This window comes from Rhea pennata, chromosome 2 (assembly GCF_028389875.1).
Source record: "Rhea pennata isolate bPtePen1 chromosome 2, bPtePen1.pri, whole genome shotgun sequence".
Classification (NCBI taxonomy): domain Eukaryota; kingdom Metazoa; phylum Chordata; class Aves; order Rheiformes; family Rheidae; genus Rhea; species Rhea pennata.
In genome coordinates, this window is record NC_084664.1 from 137,837,465 (window position 1) to 137,857,704 (window position 20,240).

At 35.8% G+C, this 20,240-nt stretch overlaps 1 protein-coding gene across 24 annotated transcripts in view; it reads right to left on the reverse strand.

Moving 5' to 3' along the window:
• RIMS2 (regulating synaptic membrane exocytosis 2) overlaps positions 1 to 20,240 on the reverse strand; it is a 459,058-nt gene that overhangs the window by 342,967 nt on the left and 95,851 nt on the right. For 13 of the 24 annotated variants that reach the window (XM_062568280.1, XM_062568264.1, XM_062568290.1 and 10 more), the window contains one exon: positions 16,823 to 16,834. The exons of the other annotated variants lie outside the window; for them this stretch is intronic. In XM_062568280.1, coding sequence (XP_062424264.1) covers positions 16,823 to 16,834 — 12 coding nt within the window. The remainder of the gene's footprint in view (positions 1 to 16,822; positions 16,835 to 20,240) is intronic. 24 annotated transcript variants of the gene reach the window in all.

The following is a 20,240-nucleotide window of genomic DNA, read 5'->3' on the forward strand; positions in this document are numbered from 1 at the left end:
CCTCAGTCTTCTCTTCCCCAGGCTGAAGAGGCCCAGCTCTCACAGCCGTTCCTCTTAGGGCAGATGCTCCAGCCCTCTGATCGTCTTTGTACCCTACGCTGGACTCTCTCCAGTAGCTCCATGTCTCTCTTGTACTGGGGAGCCCAGAACTGGACACAGTACTCGAGATGACGCCTCACCAGGGCTGAGTAGAGGGGCAGGATCACCTCCCTCCACCTGCTGCCAACACTCTTCCTAATGCAACCCAGGAGACCATTGGCCTTCCTGGCCACAAGGGCACAACTTGTCATCCACCAGCACTCCCAGGTCCTTCTCTGCAGAGCTGCTCTCCAGAAGGTCAGCCCCCAGCTTGTACTGGTGGCTAGGGTTATTATTCCCTAGGTGCAGGACTCTGCACTTGCCCTTGTTGAACCTCAGGAGGTTCCTCTCCGCCCAGCTCTCCAGCCTGGCCAGGTCTCTCTGAATGGCAGCACAGCCCTCAGGTGTGTCAGCCACTCCTCCCAGCTTGGTATCATCAGCAAACTTGCTGGGGAGGCACTCTGTCCCCTCATCCAGGTCACTGACGAAGAAGTTGAACAGGATGGGACCCAGTACTGAGCCCTGGGGGACACCACTAGCCACAGGCCTCCAACTGGACTCCACGCCACTGATGACGACCCTCTGAGCTCTGCCTTTCAGCCACTTCTCAATCCACCTCACTGTCCACTCATCTAACCCACACTTCCTGAGCTTACCTAGGAGGATGTTATGGGAGACAGTGTCAAAGGCCTTGCTGAAGACAAGGTACACAACGTCCACTGCTCTCCCTTCATCTACGCAGCCAGTCATTCCATCATAGAAGGCTATCAGGTTCGTTAAGCAGGATTTCCCCTTGGAGAATCCATGCTGGCTACTCCTGATCACCTTCTTTTCCTCCACATGTCTGGAGATGACATCCAGAATGAGCTGTTCCATCACCTTTCCAGGGATGGAGGTGAGGCTGACCGGCCTATAGTTGCCTGGGTCCTCCTTCTTGCCCTTTTTGAAGACTGGAGTGACATTGGCTTTCTTCCAGTCCTCAGGCACCTCTCCAGTTCTCCAGGACCTTTCAAAGATGATGGAGAGCGGCCTGGCAACAACATCCACCAGCCCCCTCAGTACCCGTGGGTGCCTCCAATCCGGGCCCATGGATTTGTGGATGTCAGGCTTGCCCAGAAGGTCTCTAACCCTATCCTCCTCAACCAAAGGAAAGTCTTCCTTTCTCCAGACTTCCTCCCTTATGTCCAAGCTACAAGATTCCTGGGGGCTGCCCTTAGCAGTGAAGACTGAAGCAAGGAAGGCATTCAGTAATTCTGCCTTCTCTGTATATGGAACAGAGAAGTTCCAAACCCTTTTTTGGATTTCTTCACTAGTTTTTTGCAAGATGATTCTGTAAAATGCTCTAACAGCTACCAGCACCTATTAAAACCTTTTATTACTTAATATCAAAACTTATTTATTACATAAGCCCACAAAAAGCAAACTCTGCAAAACCTGAAATATCTATTTATTTGGCCATTGCAAAACTGCAGCCATCCCTGACATAATTAATGCAAGAAGCATTAGTCCTTTTATTGCCCTAAATAAAGACATTACACACTTTTCAATCAGAGGAAATTCTTTGCAACAGATTTCACACACCACTTTAAATCCATTAAAAATGGAAAAGATATTGATAAAAATAAAAAGATATTTACAAAGAAAGTATATTTGTGGATATTTTAAAGCTAAAGTATATGTAATTTAATAAAGTGGATATAATACCACATCATTTTTATATGTTCAGATGAACTATGTGAAAAGACAGCTATCTTACAAAATATCATTCACTAGTCCTCAAAGCATTACTGAAGTATAGATGTCCCAGCACTAAGTTCTAAGATCTTACTGCATTTAAGATTAGATTAAAAGACACAGTATATTTGATTACATATCGGGTAAGAGCCTGAATTTGATAGCTTAGACACTATAACAAATGATGACACCAAATCATCATTAGCCTTCAGAACAGTATTTTGAACTCTAAGCAGAAGTAAGGTATGAAATTATACTGTTATTACAGTATTATTGTATCTCTTAGCATTAAGCTGCTTGCTGAGTTAGTGTTATATTAACTGCTGTGCTTACTGCTACTAGTCTCCTTGGGTTTTTCAGAAAAACTCACTTGTATGTACAAGTATACGTATTATTTTGTTTGTCCTCATATTTTAGGTAAGATGCAATTCCTTGGACATTCTACAACGTAACAGCAATATAGCACTGAAAGGAAGTAGGAGAATGAAGGAAAAGGTAAGGGAAGTCTCACCTCTTCCCTTGAGTTCAGCATCAACTTTACCAAATATGTTTACTGAAGTATCAGTTAGTCCATCCGTCCTTTCTTTTTCTTTCCTCCTTTAAAGCAACAGATGCAGAACAATCTGATCACATCATGGAGCAGTGCAATGTCTGAAGCCACCATATACCAAAGAGGTTTTTTCAAGGAATGAGTAGATCAAACTCCATTAGTCACAGCTTTGACTTGGAACAGACATTGCTGAATCAGTGTTGGCACTTGGTAGCATGAGTCAGCTGCTTCTGTACAGCCACTGAAATTACTGTGATACACTTAATGTGGCCCTGTTTGCTCCTGCCAGGGAGAAGCGGGGCCCAATGGTATCTTCCTTCCCTCCAGATGCAATTTCTGCTGGGCTTCCCCCATTTTGAATGCTTGAAACACTCAGTAAGTGTTTTCAGAGAACTGAGAGTTTAATCAATGGGCCTCTTGGTTTTGGGGCTGCACGGACCACTGTGAACTTTGTGTCCCCCAAAAATAAAGACTGACTTCCTTTTCTGGATATTCATTTGTTTCTGAAGACATCAAAATCCTCCAGATTTTTTTCGGTAATATAGCTTGATACTCCACTATTAATGGCCATGTCAGAAGTAAAACTTTTCAGTATTCTTCATGAGTGGGAAGCTCTTTAAATTACAACGGACTTTCTGAAGTTAGATAAAACATTAAGTCATGTCTATTTAGTTCTATATATCAACAAAAAAGAGGCTCATGTTTGCTCTACAAACAACTTTTTTTTTTCTCCACTCCAAAGTCTGGATCTCTTTTACAGCTGAGACTACTAATTTCTATTACCGGTGAAGGAAAGCCCGTATTCCTTTTTATGAGTTGCTTCCTTTCAAATCTTTAATTTGTGTATTTCTTTTTAATGGAAGTAACTGCTTAACATTCACAGTGTGTGCTATCAGTAGCCAGCACATACATTTCTGGAAAGCATTTCCAATGACTGGAAGATTTAGGCCTCATCAATAGAGTTATCTTTCCGGAGGTTCAGGTCAAGATTAATGATGCATCTTTTGTAGATTCTAAGATTTACTTTAAAGGCACAAACTTGCTATCTCAGGGAGAATGAAACAGATCACACGACTTTATGATCATATTGTATAAACAGCAAGGTCAGAATTATATTTTTAAAGGAGGCAGAAATTTTCCAGTTCTTGTTACTGCTCTGACGGTACTGACACGTGTAATCATCTTGTAAACATGAAGGACCACCATATCATAGCCCATCTTTCTTTTCTTTTCTTTTTTTTTTTTAAGTCTTGCTTTTCTTTTCCTGCTGTTCTCCTTCCAAGCACATATTCTTTTTTTAAGCTTAAAAAAAAGTCTCCCTTCCTTCCTGCTCTTTTTCAGTGTTGATCCTACCTTAGGAAGAAGGTTGATTGCCTAAGGTTTCTTCTAACCTGAATGATTCTATCATCATTTGCAACACCATTTCTGCAACACTTTTTCTACATAAATACAAATTCCAAATGTTCTCAGGCCAACAGAATTACTCTGGATGCATTTGATTGTAATTGAGAACAAAAGCTCCTCATAATGTATGTGGATTGTGAAATTTTCCTTAAAGATAGTTTAGCTTGTATTAGGTATCAATTAATTTTATTGCATCTCTTCCAAAGCAAATAAATGTGAAAGATTTCATATTCTCCCGTAATGTTACTGACACTACATGGTAGCTCCTTCTGTGACTGTACCATAGCAAAAAGAAGTCATCTCTTACTATTTATCCATTCAGCTATACCTTATGACACCTGTGGGATACCTTGACCTTATATATAACCCCATTTCCTTCAGCGAACTGAATGCATTTAGTCAAAGTAGTCCATTACAGGAGCAAATATTACCTCTAATTTTGTAGCTGTTTTAAAATAATTGATAAAAAATTATTTTTCCAGTATTTTGCTATGCCACTAGTCTGTGCTATGGTACTGCCTTTCACTTTCAGGCGAGTAATAAAGGTATAATCAGTTTGGCCAACTGCCATAAGTGCTGTAACATTTTTTTTGCCCTATATTCATACTGATGATATTCATACTGATATTTACCTGTTTATACTTGCCTCACAGACTAACCCCCCCACCCCAAAAAATTCTACTAAATACCACAAGGATTCCAATAGCAGTTAGTAAAACTGGGGAAGCTTAACATGAGGCTAACATGCATTTGAAGGGATATATGTATTTGCACATGCACATTTTGTATCCTAAGAGAGGGTTATTATATTGTCAATCTGCTCATAAGCTTATGATAAATGAATATATTATGTATGAACATTTATAATGGAGTCACCAAAAAGCAAGTCAGCCTAAAGTAATTCCCTTGATACAGTATATAATCACATGATTCTATTTTTTAAGCATAGAAGAGAAATAAGGTTAATATAGTAAGTGACTACATTTTTAAAATGGTGTATTGACTGTTCTGAACTAATGCCATTTATCATTCTAATGGTACAGTATATCTTTCCTATATCTTTATTATTATCCTTAAGGCATAACTTGACAATTTTGTCTATAAATCTTCCTTTCAACCTAGAGCACAATCAGCAAATAAGACACTTGACTATGAAAATAAATTATTTATGTTGATAGTATGTTATAAAGCCCTTCATATGCACAGTAGCACTTGAAAGTGTTAGCTGGAAGACTAATTCAGGTGGGTTAATGCAAGCCAGAGGTACTTCAGAACATGTAGATTCTACTAAAATATACTGTACACAAAGAAGTAGTTCACAAATAAAATAACTGATATTCTTCAACATCTAAGGTCTGTTTTACAGCAGGCAAAAATAATGAATTTTGCTTTTGTTGCTGAACTAAAAAATTACATAAAAATGTCTTGCAAGACTAACCGCTAGACATTTCATTTCACAACATATCCTGTACTCTTTGAAAGGCCATTTTTCTTCAACAACTTGATTGTTTGTTAAAAGTAACTTTTTAAATATCTACTTACTTGCTTTTTTCCTATGGCAGAGACATACCTCAACACACTTCAGTATGAGGCATTTTTAATCAATGCCAGTGGACATAGCACATAACTCATGCACACAGAGTTGTATTAGCCAGAGTCAATTCTTCCATGAGTTTTCATGATGAACCAGACTTCCAGTTAGAAAGTACTTAATACGAAACCAGGTGAGGTCTGCACAGAGTACACAAGCAAGCATTGCATTCCAGCAAATACAGCTGCACTGCTTCCAAAACTGAGCTCGTAAGCCTGTACAGCACTCCACAGCGCCACAAGGGCTTGTTAAGTGAGAGTGGTGCTTTGTTGCATGAAATAAACCTGCTATAATTGCACAGAATCCGTAACAGTTCCACAAAGCCTTTCTTTAACCTTGGAAAACTGCATAGTCATGTAATAAATGGAGAATGTGCAGCTGATCAAGACACCTTTAGTAAAGTTTCAGATTTGTAATAACCTCAGAAAAGCAAGATAATCGGAGCATACATTTCCTGTCAATCTTCCCAGCAACAATGTAAGATCATTTAGCAAGAATGCTGAATTGAATGAAGCATATTGATTCCAGCTGCCTACTGCCTCAAGCAACAGCATCTTTTAATAACTTCATAAATTGATGAAGTTCCATCTTAAAATTAACTACAAATAGTGAGGCCAAAATCTGTTATAATGCTTTTCCAAAACTTACAGCTCCAATGGAAAGAAGGACTTTTAGTTTCCAGTGCTTGTTTATTCCAAGCTAGTTTATTATCATTTATTCATGTAGCAGTGCTGCCATTCATTTTAAATAGTTCCCTTTTCTCCTCAGTGTTTGCTGCCTGGTATTTTTATAGACAGCAATCACAAACCTTCCCCGCTTTCATTTTGCAAAATGAAATAGATTTAGCTCTTTCAGGCTATGTCTGTACTAGCAAAAAAAACCTATTCATGTCACAAGGCCAGGTGCTGGCCAATAATTGCCTATGCTGATTAATTCTCATGCTTCCTGGCACAGCTTTGACCTTTACTAACCAGCACTCTCCCAACCAAGCCAGGACACATTGCAGCAGAACATGGGCCAGGAAGGGTTCCTAATAAGCACTGTGGACACAGCCGCCCTGCTCTGGGAAAGTGAAGAATTCAGGGCTCTTGAGCAGGATTGATCTACACAGCAGACCCTGGTCTGTATTCCTGCAGCCTTGATATCTAACCATTTATATGATCATCCCAATAATCCTACTCTGCACCTATTCCAATTAAAATACATCTTTCCTGACATCAGGCCCCCTAGAAGCAGAGTGAAAAAAAGCATTAAATCTGCTTTGAAAAAACTACAGGAGTCTAAGATTGTTTAAATGAATTACAAAATCAAGGAACTCGCAGTTCAGAGTAGAAATTCTTATTAGCCATTAAGTTCCTGATCTTATATTTAGTGCTATTTAATCTCACTGATTTTTACAAGTGAAGTTCTCAAAATCATCTAGTTCTTTATTATATGCTATCCCATTCCTTGTCTGTAATCGTAAGCTCCAAATTTGTGACATCAGTGAATTTAAATACTATTTTCTTGTTCTCTATGCCTCTACATCTTCTGCAATATTAATGCCTGAGGAACTCAACTACTAACTTGCTTGTAGCTTCTCCCTCCTTACCATTTTTTAAGTAATCCTCAAGTTTTCACCCTAAACAATAATTTCTAGGTGTATCATTTAATGATTCCTAAATAAGTTTCAGATAATCCTTACACTCTAATCCCTAGCCATCGCTGCACTTCAGCTTGATTTCCTTGAACTTGCCAGTCCAAACAGTTTGCGCCATTTGTTCCCTAAATTCCGCAGAAAAGAATTCTCTGTAGAAAGTGTTGTTAAAGTTGCTGATGGATTAGAGAGTCATAATGGAAGTACGGCAGCTACATTTGTTGTAGAAAAAACAAAAAGGTAGCTCTATGTGGAGTAAGGTAATATAACAGATGTTAGATTTATTAATTTTCCACCGCTCTATAGCAAAGTGATTGACTCTATTTAACAGTTTATTAAACAATGCAGGATGTGTGAAAATATTAAGTTTTATTTATGAAAAGACAAATACCTTTTCTTGTTTTTCTTAAAATAATACTTAATTCAGGTAAAAATAAGTATTGTGTTCCACCAGATTTTGCACACAACAGAAATAACCCAGATCACAGGTCTGAGCTGTTCTACTTGACAAAGATTTTTACTCTCAAAAGCATGGGTCAAAATGTTCAAGTATCTTACAGTGATTTGATTTTGAAGCCGTTTTGTTGTAATCTGCCAGAAAATTCTTAAACATTGCCCATCAACACTAGACTGCATATATGAGGAGCTCCAAAGCAAAAGTGGCAAAACAGTTACCATGAACAGTTCTCATTCCTTCCAGTACAATGTGCCACAGCTGCTCAGAACCCTACCCTGAAGGTAGAAAGACTCCTAGAGATTTACACTAGCTCCAGCAAAGGTACAAACTCCTTTAGATGAAAGGGTCAAGGAGACCAGAATTAGAGAAGGCCCAAATTCAAGATCTGCAGTTTATAGGTTTTCCAGATTCTCCTCCTAGGAGTCTGACAGGTTGCTGCCCTAACAAGATCTAAGTTGAAGATTATCTAATCTCCACTTTATCTACACTTGCCAGCACAAGGAAATCAAATGTTTGAAATTCCAATATTTTAAATGTCACAGAGGCACTGATGAGGTTTTGTGTGGCTTTTTCGTTGTTTTTGTTGTTGGATTTTTACAATTCGAGCAGCAGTTGTATTAACATGTTTAAGTGACTGATAAATGATAATGATGCTCTTAAACTGCCTCCTGTGTATGTAGTGGATGACGTAACAGAGCTTATAAAGATCAGGCCATCATCAAGGATTCTAAAAAATGAAATTCTAGTTCATTCTTCAGAATATAAATACTCTCTATATTTCAAAGGATAAAAGTAATTCAGTAAATGGTAAAATCATCTGCAACACTGAATGTTGCCTCCACTATAACTGATATTTGCAAAGGCAAAATTGTGTCAGCTCCAATTAAATTGCACAAAATAGATAAATCTCTCCAAGACTGATCCCATGTATCTCATAATTTCAAAAGAGGGAAAAGAACTCCTTCTAAAATAAAAAGTAAGTTTTAGACCATTATCATTTTAAAATGGTATTAAATGGGAAAACAAAGCTACTTATAACACAGAAAACTAGATAAGATGCAAAAAAAGGGAGATGATGGCTTTTAATGCAGCTCATCTGAAAATGGTGTTTCCATTACATAGTTTATGTACAATTTGCAGCCTACTGTATCTGTGACTCCAATTCAGCCAGTATTATTGAACAATAGCAACTCTGTCCTCAGTTTTGAAACAATGACAGAACTGCATGTTCCCTATACCTGCTTTTGCATTATTTATTGCCTGAAAAATGTTTGTTCAATAACCGTTTTTAACATAGCAACCCCTGCAGATAACTAACCTTAGTAGTGAATGCACATCTGCTCTGACTTCTCAAAGCAAAATGTACATTTGCAACCTTTTAAAAACTAATAATAAAACAGTAAGAATGCTACTGATCAATGTTATCTTTCTTTAGATCTGAGAAAATGATAAAATATTTTAATAAATTACCAGAAAAGTCTGCACTTGTTAAAGCGTATATAGTCAGGACATGCAATTTTATTTCAAGTTTTCTAGGATTTTTTTTCTCTAAATTTTCTAAGGTCATCCCACTCCAAAAGATAGGTCAACAGAATTGAAGCTGCCTTCTTCAGAATACAAGTCCATCATACTACGATTCTGAACTACAGGCACGGGAGCCACAGCCATGCAATTTCACTGTTTATTAAAGATGAAATCAAACTTCAGTAATTACAAGGATTTCTTGGGTATATGGCCCAAGTGATTTCAAAGGCAAATATTTTTTTTTTAACCAACTGAAGATTCATCTTGGGATCAGTTACATCTCCACTCCTACTTAACAAAAGGAGTGGTTTCCTGTAAGTGTATCGCACAAAACCAGACAACAAACAGGATCCTAACATTAAAATTAATATCATCATATCTAACCTAAAAAGAAATTTCAGACTAATGCAGGTCAACATTCAGGTTTAGCATTTCTATAGCTACCATACTCTTCTGCTAGCTCTGAGATGAAGCCTTTTTCCTCACTCAAGAGGAAACCCTCCCCTAGCCTCTGCTGTTGCTATAGTTCTAATCCCCTTCCCTTGGAGAGGCTGCTTCTCCCACTGAGAGAAATGATACGACATATGCTGAACTATTTCAGCATACTAGAGAATTCACAAAAGCGAAAGCTCTTAAGAATGCCAGTTGCAGAAAAAACTATAGCCTTAGTTTGCATATTATTACCCTCAACTGCAAAGATCAAAGAAACAGAACAACAAAGCTTCTATTCCACATCAGTAAAATTACTTTTTATGAACCTACAACGGTAATAACCAAGGTTCTCCTAACATTGAGGACTGGCTTGCAATGCTTTCTAATGTCTTGTAAAGAATTTAGGAAAGGCTGTGATCTACAGGGTCAGCCTTGGTAACTTTAGTAAACCATCAAGGTTTGAAAATAACACTCACAGCTCCCTTGACAGAAAACCATAATTTTCAAGGCATAACGAAGATCTGATTCGTTACTTTTCCTTAAATAATATCCTGGTAATTTCTGCTACAAGTGTCTTGATAAAAAAGATTAATAAATAAGATTAATAAAAGTCATAAGAAAAGGAAAAGTTGAGAAGATTTACATTTGTTACTACTTAAATTTGAATTTAAAATTCATGTTGCAGCTACAAGAGAAGTATCACAATGCTGTTCAGAATTAAAGATGTATATTATTAAGTCTTTGCTACAATTGAACTACAGAAGCCTAATGTTATAAGATCAAAGCTATTTTACTATACAGTCTCCTATAACTAGCCAATTAAGATAAATAAATGAAGTAAATATAAGACAAAAAATGATCATAGGGATCTAGAAAGAGTTCAGAAATATACATTATCACACAAAAATCTCTTAGCAACATGGTCCATAATAATAAAGGAGTTTCTCTTGGATAAGAAACAAGAAGTTCTAAAAAACTACATTTAACAAGCATTTGAGATTGGTTTCTTGTTCTATAAGAACTTGCAAGCTTACTTTCACTTTTTGCTACAAAACAAACATTCATAGGAATATAAAGAACAACTACGCTCATCCCAAGTGACTGTGACCAGCACAGCAAAAGGGTTTTTTTGGACTTTGTTAGTGACTTCCATAACAAAAAAAGAAGAAAGTAAGGATTAACAAAAAAAGAACTTGATATGGATTAAGAGAACCATACAAATTTCCTTCCCGTACATAGACAAAAAACAAGTTGTTAAGGAACATATAGTCATCCCTTTGTTATTGTTTAAAAATAAACTATCGCTGAATGTAAACAGACAATTAGACTTTTGTATACACCGGGCATTTGACTTCTATCTTGAGCTCTCCAAAGTAGACAGAACTGTTCTGACCTCTTGAACAAATACCATATGTTCCCTACCTAGAGCTGTAAGAAATCCCAATTGCTAACAACAATAAATATCATCTTTCATAATCACATGACCAAGCACCTGCGAGCAAGAATACCTCAAGTAACCAGCTCATGACTCTGAAGTTATGTAGTAATTACACTGAAATGGGAAGATGAACAGGTTATACGAACACTACTGATTAAAAGTTTTAACTTCTTGGGCAGTGGTAAAGATAAATGGCAGGTCTGCATACATGGTAAACTAAATGAATAAGAAGTTTAATTAATAAAAATACACTTACAATTCTCTCAGCATAACACCCTAGAAATTTATTTTCAGAAAGCACATCATCCCCAGTATCAAACAAGACTCCCACTAATTTTCTTACATATTTGGTTTACAAAGCATAGATTACTTACTGCAGATCTAGAATAATAAAAAGAACTTGTGAACTAGACAGAGCTGATCTTCAGTAAACTATGAACATCAGCACAAATCAATTGACTGAAATTGAATTGGTTACCTGAAATCCAGGCTTCTCCGTAAATCTCCTTGATACTGAAGGAAGGCATCTTTATAGTAATTCAAACCAAGGAATTTTTGTTTTTATACTTCGGTGAAAAGCTTTGTTTAAACACAACACTTTTCACATTTACTTAAACTGTGTCCATAACTACACCTAAGTCCAAGATCTGCTAAAGCAGTCTACATAAAATCACTCATACTATGCTGAGTAACAGCAATCTTGGATGCCTCTGCATCCAATATGATGCATCAATGGATGCCTGACACACAAATTCCTATTTTCTCACAGCAGATGAAAATAGCAAACAGAAACTATTAACTCAGCTCCAAGGCATTTTTCATTTAATTCCTCAAGCTATCAATAGTGTTCCTTAAAGACAGTATCTAAATAAAGCTCTAAGCAAACAGTTCAGAGAAAGAAAAAAAAATAGAAGGTTTGATGCTTTACTCTATTACTAGCATTATCTTCATTACTTTTATACATATATATATATATATATATATATATATATATATATATGTATGTATGCATATAGGCACTGGTTTCCAGCCACTGAAGCTGAATCTAGATAATTAAACATTTATATCATCCCCAGTAGTGCCATACTGTCTAACTGTGCTCAAAGAGTCCTAGGTGTGCTGTTACACACCTGGGACTGAAACAAGGGATTTGCTGAGCTAACTTTGATAAAGGTCTACACCTGGAACTTAATACCACATGATATGGTTTCTAAATATTGCAACAGGTGGCAAATATAACTTAATGCTCAAGATCTGTTTATGTTCTGGTTCTGGAAGTGGAAATAGCTTCAAATTTAAACAGCAGAAATGAAAGATAATAATATACACTATCACATCAAAAACTTTATGTTGTTTTCATATTTTTAAACGGTCTTATTTTAAAGTAAGTATTTTAAAATATCTTGAAGAAGGAATGAAAAGGAAAATGGATTTTTTTCATAATTTGATAATAAAAGGTAAATTTCTAATGCTCTCAGGGTAGAAAAAATAGTTACCAATGAAAACCTGCTGCTTTAATTCCACTAGCCTCTCTCTGTATTAACTCCAATGCTTTTCAGAAATTTAGTTCCATCTGAAAGCAAACCAACTATTTCTAATTTCTTTATTAGAAAAGTAAAATACCAGAGTGTATGTGTGCAGGACAAAGTTTACGGGTGGACACAGTATCTTTTATATTGACTGTTAGGTGGAAAAATAAGACTACCTTTGGGCACACAAGTGCTTTGTCATCTGATATAGTATGTGTGTATATACATACATATATATATATATATATATATATGTATGTATATACACACACACAGGGCTGTAAAAGGATTTTCAGATCTACTTACTCTTCCAGTCAGTGTTTGACTAATTCTTTACTTCTTACACATTTGAGTGTGTTCTCTGAGCATGGACCTCACTAATGAAAACAGTTAGTCTCACTACATAGTTAAACAAATAATCTTGTAGTCGCTGTATTGCACTAATGAAGATGATTCTGAAGCTACATCACGCCATGAAGTTGCTGCACTTATGTTTATTTTCCCATTAAATTTCAAACAGAAGAGAAGCTGGAGAAGGAGACGGGCAATTTCTAAGCTCACATGCCCCTTTCCTTGAACACTGTGGAGGGTAGGTCATTGATCCTGTCTGCGAGGAAATGGGCCATCAAAATGCTTTACTGGGGGGTGAGGGAGCCTCATTCCTCCTAACTTCAGCCCCTCAACTTCTCCAGCTACTCACAGAAGTTAGTGTGAAGCTGGACTACATCGCAGTGTAATCCTCCTGTTCAATAGCTGCGATGGTCACAAACAAGCGTATCTTAATATGACTATAAGGTCATCAAAATTAGCAAGCCATGGGGAGAGGGCTAATGTGGGGAAAATATTTATATATCAATTTAGCCATCTGTATGATTCATTAACTATGTGCAATTATTAGCAGAACTCCAGGCAAGTAAAAATCTGAAAGTTTAATATGATGTTTGTGTACCAACTACATTTTATTACAGGTCACACTGTGACCATCTTGAAAATACTGAAAGCAAAAGGCCAGGCGGCACATTTCTGAATAAAGAACATGATACCACTGTACGATCAGAGAAGTTTCCACAGAGAAAAAAGCAACCAATATATAAATATATTTATGGAGAGGCCACTTTATTTGTTTTGCAAACCAATTCCAGGAAACAGAAGACAGAAAAACTGTGCGTTTTCACTGCCATATTTGTTAAAGGTATCTTCTGTTACTGGAGGTGCATTCTCGAAGGATGACGGAAACAAGAGTGAGCTTTGAAGGCAGAAAGATAAAGGAGAACAGCTCAGACAAAAGGACACATGAGAAATAAGATCAGAGAGCATGCTAGAACAAGCAGCCTAAGACAGGAAGGGCTAAGTTGCCAACTCTCCAAATTACATTTAGAGATCCCAATCTGAAAGACAATACTCAAGAGCTGAGGAAAATCATTAAGCTTCCTGCAGCTTAGAGATGCCTAAGAAAACAACCCTAAATAGGAGCTGGAACAGGAAACTTTTTTCAGGGGCATTCTAAGTTTATGAAATATTTTACTGTTTTTCTGAGCCTCTCTATAAAAATGTGTTTTTTCCGAAATTTCAGTAATCAAGAACTTAACATTCAATCTGAGGTCTCTCCTGACCGGAATAATAATATTCCTTACTCTGAAATATAGGGAAGGAAAACTGGAGAACAAGAAATTTTTATCTAGGGTAAGACAAATGGAGAGAGGTAAAGAATAAGGCCCTATGCTTTTTATGACTTCCCATGATTTTCAACTATATAGCCATACATCTTCAGTATTAAAGCTAAAGGTTTTGCTCATTTTAATAAAGTAATTTAGTTAGGAACATCATTTTCAAAATCCAAGTAAAGGGAACGTGATCTTGTGTGAGTCTTTATCTAAGGAAATATATTTACTTTCATTTAGCCTTAATGATTTCAGTTCTTCAAGGACATTTGTCTACCATCTAATCACGTTTTTACTGACTGAATAACAGTGAGACAACTTCAGAAAATTCTGTAAAATATACCTTTGTTATTTGAAGAAAATACAGAAATACAGAATCTGAAAAAATTCAATAAACACGTTATTTTTCGTCAAAAAATTGTCAACTATGCCTAACTGTTTTCTGCTGAGATATATCTTACTCCTTTATAACTTAACATAAATTATTCCTTTCCGAATACACTGGCTCACCATTTTGCAAAAAGGACTGTTTTATACACTGTCATACCAGACTAATGCATGGCTGGGATAACTGACTATGTGGGAAGTGGCACAGTGAGACTTTTCCTTCCTATGACTATTGTATCTAAACCCTCTTCAATGTATGTTTAATGGTACAATGCAAGAGAGTTAAAGTTCACGTTCAACCCCATTTCTCAGGATCATAAACAGCAGATGTAAACTGGCGTATGATTGTCTCACACACTCAACACCAAGTGCTGTCCCAGCTTTTCTCTATAATCTTCAAAAAATCTGCCAAGATTTCTGAAGAGGACAGACTGAAATGTCTTTCTACTCTGTAAGTCCTCACAGATCTATACCAGATCCCCACAGATCTATCCAACAAGGTGCCAGATTGACTTTGCCAATCTATGTTTACTAAGAACAAAATATGCCTCTTAGATACTGTAATTTCACACCTCCTCTACCAGTAATACTAAGGATACTCTGAGTGGGTTAACCTACTAATAAAATTTTTTTTCACACAAAAGTGAAAAAAATCCTATTTATATTGGAGTGTTTGTTTTGAATATATCTCAGTGCAATACTCTGAGAGGTTTTTAACTATACTGACAGCACTAAAAGCAAGATGAAGATACTGATGTTCCTACTTCATAATGCCTGTGGTCAACAAAAAAATCTGACCTAAAATATGCATTATCCTTTCTGCCTTTGTAATTTCTAAAACATCTATTTTGAAATCAGCAAAACCTAAAAGCAATTTAAGGCTCAATCATTAATTATGGTAAAATTTAAATAGATAATTAGCTACAGAAAATCCTGTCTGCTCCCTTATTGGGAGGACATTCACATCAGAAAACTAGATATTCACAAAATCTTACTATTGTACCTTCACTAGATATTCACATAATCTTACTATTGTACCTTCCTACATTTATTTTTTTAAGTGAATTTAGGATTTAATACTGTAAAAACACATATAACTGCCTCATGGACATTAGCTGTTCGATTGACTACAGGAATACTGTTAATGTACATCAATTATTTACAAGATTACACAGAAAGGATAAATTCTTCAAGGAGAAAATAGCTCTAAACATCTACATTTTGTACTCTACAGTTACCTCTGTATTCTAGGGACTTGGAGTACTCATGGATCCTGTGAGTTCATAACCTTTTAATGATAAGGAAACCTAAACAGGCAGGCTAAAAGGAAACTACATTATGTTCTAACAGACTGGGGGATCCATACGTGACCTGCCACAAAGACTGCTTGCCCTGTGTGCATTCACTGGGTGCACATGAACTGTAAAGAATTAGACCATCTAATATAGAAAATTGTTTGCCAAGCATTACAGGGCACATTGGCTTTGCAACTGCAATTCATTTTAGAATATATTAGATTTACATGGAAGAGCAGATTTACATTAGCCCAGGTACTCTTCTCCACTGTAATTTTTAACAATCATATTTGATTTGGTACTAAAATATACTGAAATAATATATATAGAGACATATTCTCATATTTAGCTTTATACTATCTTTCCTAAACATAGCTAAAATAAAATTGGTTATCTATTTTAGGTGTAATATTAGCAAAATAAACACAAAATGTAAGTAACATGCATAACATTTAACATTACTTCAACATTATGTTCAACACAATATGTGCACTATATTTTTGGAATGTCTATATGTAATTTAATTTTAGACTTAAGTTAACTACTAATGAATAACTCCATGACATTCTTTGTATATTCTTGTATGTTTTCTTAATGATTACTGATATCTAATCGTACTGTCATTAAAAAACAAAACTGAACTAGCATGCTGAAAAAATTTTAGAAAAAAGCTAAAACATTAAGCACATACTTACTAATGATACAAACATAGCTACCACTAGGGACAAAGCTTATTTTAATAAATTCATGCCACTTTGAAAAATTCCTTTGTATTTTTGTAGGAAAAAAATTTGGAGCCAATTTTCTTTTTTGTTTTTTTAATTGTGCACATATCATATTGCAAAACTAAATGAAAAGTCAGGGCATGCTTACAAAATTTGTAAACAGAGAGGAGTATCATGCATAATGTTCACAACAACTCACAGATTATTAATGTTATCTGAAAAACAGGTAAGCGTTTCATGCCAAACTTTGCTTTCATTTTAATGATAGTAACTTCCTTGCCTTTAGCAGGCATTACACCTCTGTAAATGAAAGCAAATGTAGGCCAGGAAATAAGTCTACCCACAAAAGAAAAGAACTTTAGACAGAAAAAAGGCTCTAACCACTTTGTCCTCCTGGAGTTCATATCCACGAAAGCAAGAAAGAAAGGACAGAAAAAAGACAAAGAAGGAAAGAGTCACTTTCATTCTGAAAGCAAGCAGTATTATTTGTTAGTAAAATAAACAAATTTCCAAATAAATTAATGTATCTTTCTTATTTCCTCTAAAAATTAAGAAGATCTGGTGAAAAATACTTCATTTTAATTATTTTCTTAATCTTTTTATGTGTGAAATTATGAAGACTTTATATATCAGATTAAATATTTGTATGAAGCAAGCTGCACAAAAAAAATCATATTTAATAAAAATAATCTGGGAGTCAAGTCCTAATTACCTTAATAAAAGAAACAGGGCAGCTCATAAAAAGGATGCAGAATTTAGCTCTACATGCCTTGGACCCCAGTATTGCAAATAATTTTCATGAATCAATCCTTTGCACTTGCACAGAGAGGAAGGATATTCATTCACTATAGCTAGAAGTCAGGTGTGCATTCACTCAGTAGCTTTTCAAAATATTAGACCTTTAAAGCACATGGAGACAGAGACTGTCTCAAGTCTTTACTGTCATGCCAGATCTTTATTATCTCATACTATTTTTGTATCAATAATTATTAAATACTGGTACTACCACTGAGTATTATTTTCCTTGAAGGAATTGTCTTTTAGCTGTCTGAACTGTAAATGGAAGAATACTTTAGAAAAACAAAAATATCCAAAATGGTTTCAATCAAAATAATTTCCCATTTTTTGTGAATGATGAATAACAATGTATAAATGAACAATATTTTCTAGTATTCTAATTTCACATGCCAATACACAAACTAAATCTATGCATGCACTTAAGCATTTAACGGTTTTAAACATTTAATAATTGCTTACCAGAAGCAGCAATAACTTATTTTATGGCTTGTTGTTCAGATACCTCTATGCCATATAACTCTGTGCATTTGTGCTCTTAAAAGAGTTTTAGGCTCCCCCCAGTATCAGAGATACTAGCAAACAGGAGAAAATACAGCAGAGGACAACTAAGATGGTCAGGGGGACTGCAGAACATGATACACAAGTTGAAGCTGAGGGAGCTGGGCTTCTTTAGATGGAAGAAGGCTAGGGGCTGAGGGAACTACTTAAAGGTGAGCTACAGAGAGGGCAAAGAGACTTTTCTTGGAGGTACACAGTTGAAGGACAAAATGCAACAATCAAGGGATTAGACTGGATATAAGGGAAAAAAAAATCACAAGAGTAGGTTAAGCCCAGGTTGCCCAAATAGGTTTACAATCTCCCACCTTGGAGATTTTCACAACTCAGCTGACCAAGATCCTGAGAAACTTGACCTAACTTTGAAGTCAATCCTGCTTGGAGCAACGTGGTGGACTAGATACCCTCCAGAGGTCCCCTCTGACCTAGCTTATTCTATGATTCTATGATATGCTATGATATATGGTAGTAAAAGTTTAAGGTATTTTCAAAGATGCTCCCATTTTTAGTGGCATTCTCAGTTATAGAGATATGAAACATCACTGAAAGCTATCTAAATCAGCACACTTCTAAGCACTATCACTCTGTGTGAAAAGACATACTTATCTCATTGCTACTTCCCCAACAAGGTTTCCTGTCCCACTGCAGTAAGAGTGGCAGGAGTTGCTCAAAGAAATTGTGAACGCAATCAACTGGTGCCTCCATCTGTTATCCTCACCTCTGGAGAACCAATCTCTACTCTACAAGAGGAGCATAATCCATACCCAAGTATCCTTAGCATGGAGACAAAGAAATTTTTGAGATAGGGAATGTCTGTCTGATTAGGTAGCTTTCTTTTTGAATATCTCTCAGCCACAAGAAGAAGTAACAGTACAGGAGAGCAATCAGGTCAGAATAACCTACGTCCCTCATTTAGGGAACCAGATAGGTGTTAAGTATTCTGTTCGATTTTAAAACAAAAGAACTTGATAAAATTAAATAATTGCCTGGAAGATGCAGTGGTAGTATTTCACAAATAGCACATAATGAAAAAGTCAAAAGATTTTCTATATATGAAACTGAAAAAGGGTAAAGTAGTAGGTTTCACACAAAAATAGGAAATATAGTGACATTTAATAGGATATAAGCAACAATTTTAAAACACAGTAAAACCAATACTGAAATGAGAAAGGTAAATATGAAGAAGAGGTTAAAAATTATGCAAACTTAACAAAGAGACAAATTTCTTAGTAAGACAAACTTTGAGCTGAAAACTATCTTTATTATTTAATTCTTTTACAAATAACTTATTGTCATACCTACTTTTGCTGACTATTCTTCGAAGCAGAATTCTCTGTTCTTAGCACATTTCTTCTAAATATCTTAGTAATTTTCAATAGCTAGCTGTTTACCTTCACCTTTTTATATTCTATACTGTACCACTACCTCTGAAATTTTAAAACCTACTATGAATAAGACACATAATTTTTCAAGAAACTGCTTAGAAACTGTTGTAACTGTTAATTCATTAAAATGTTTACTCCAGACTACCCATAACCTTGCTGATTTTATAGCATACTGTGTTATGTGTAGTGTTCTTCTCAAAGACACAGCGGTGAGCAGGACAAAAGACAACAGTTAACACTAGATGGCACAATGGAAATTTATACTAGATATAAAGAATTTTTTTTACCATGAGACAGGTTAAGCACTGGAAGAGGTTACACAAAAAGGCTGTTGAATCTCCAGCCTTGGAGATTCTGAACTCAGCTGGTCAGAGTTTAATCAGAAACCTGATCTAACTGGACACGCTTTGGGCAGGAGGTTGGACTAGATCATCTCCAGAGGTCCTTTGCAACCTAGTTATTCTATGATACTTTGTCCTCAGTGATTAAGAATATGCCTATACTAGCCTATTTAAATAACTTTCTCCTACATATAATACACCTACATACATTTAAAAATTCTCCTTTGTGACTGATATGGATTTCTTTCCTCATTTTATCTGTATTCCAAAAATCATGACTGATAAAATTGATCAGACTCAAAAATAACAAATTTAACAAACAGAAACAAATTCTGACTGTAACAAACTTATCTATATTCAAAAGAGGAATAGAATAGTTTAGAAATTCTGAGAGAAGTGTTTCTAAGTAACTACTCTTATGCCACTATCTTTTAATGTAAAAAGCTACTGGCTCAGAAATACTGACGTGGTAACACTGGTCTGTTCATTCTGTGTCATTTTGCCACATCTTAATTTGTGTTCAAATCAAGAGTTTTCAACAATGAAACCTGACTTCAATCACAGAAAAAATAACATATATACTAAATACATACTAAGAAAATAAACAAGTCAAACATACCAGCTCACATTTCCTAAAAACTCAAGACTGTATTACTGAAAAGCATGGCTGATCATGTATCAAGTTTTCGTATATCAAAATTATTATCATAGAGGAGCCTC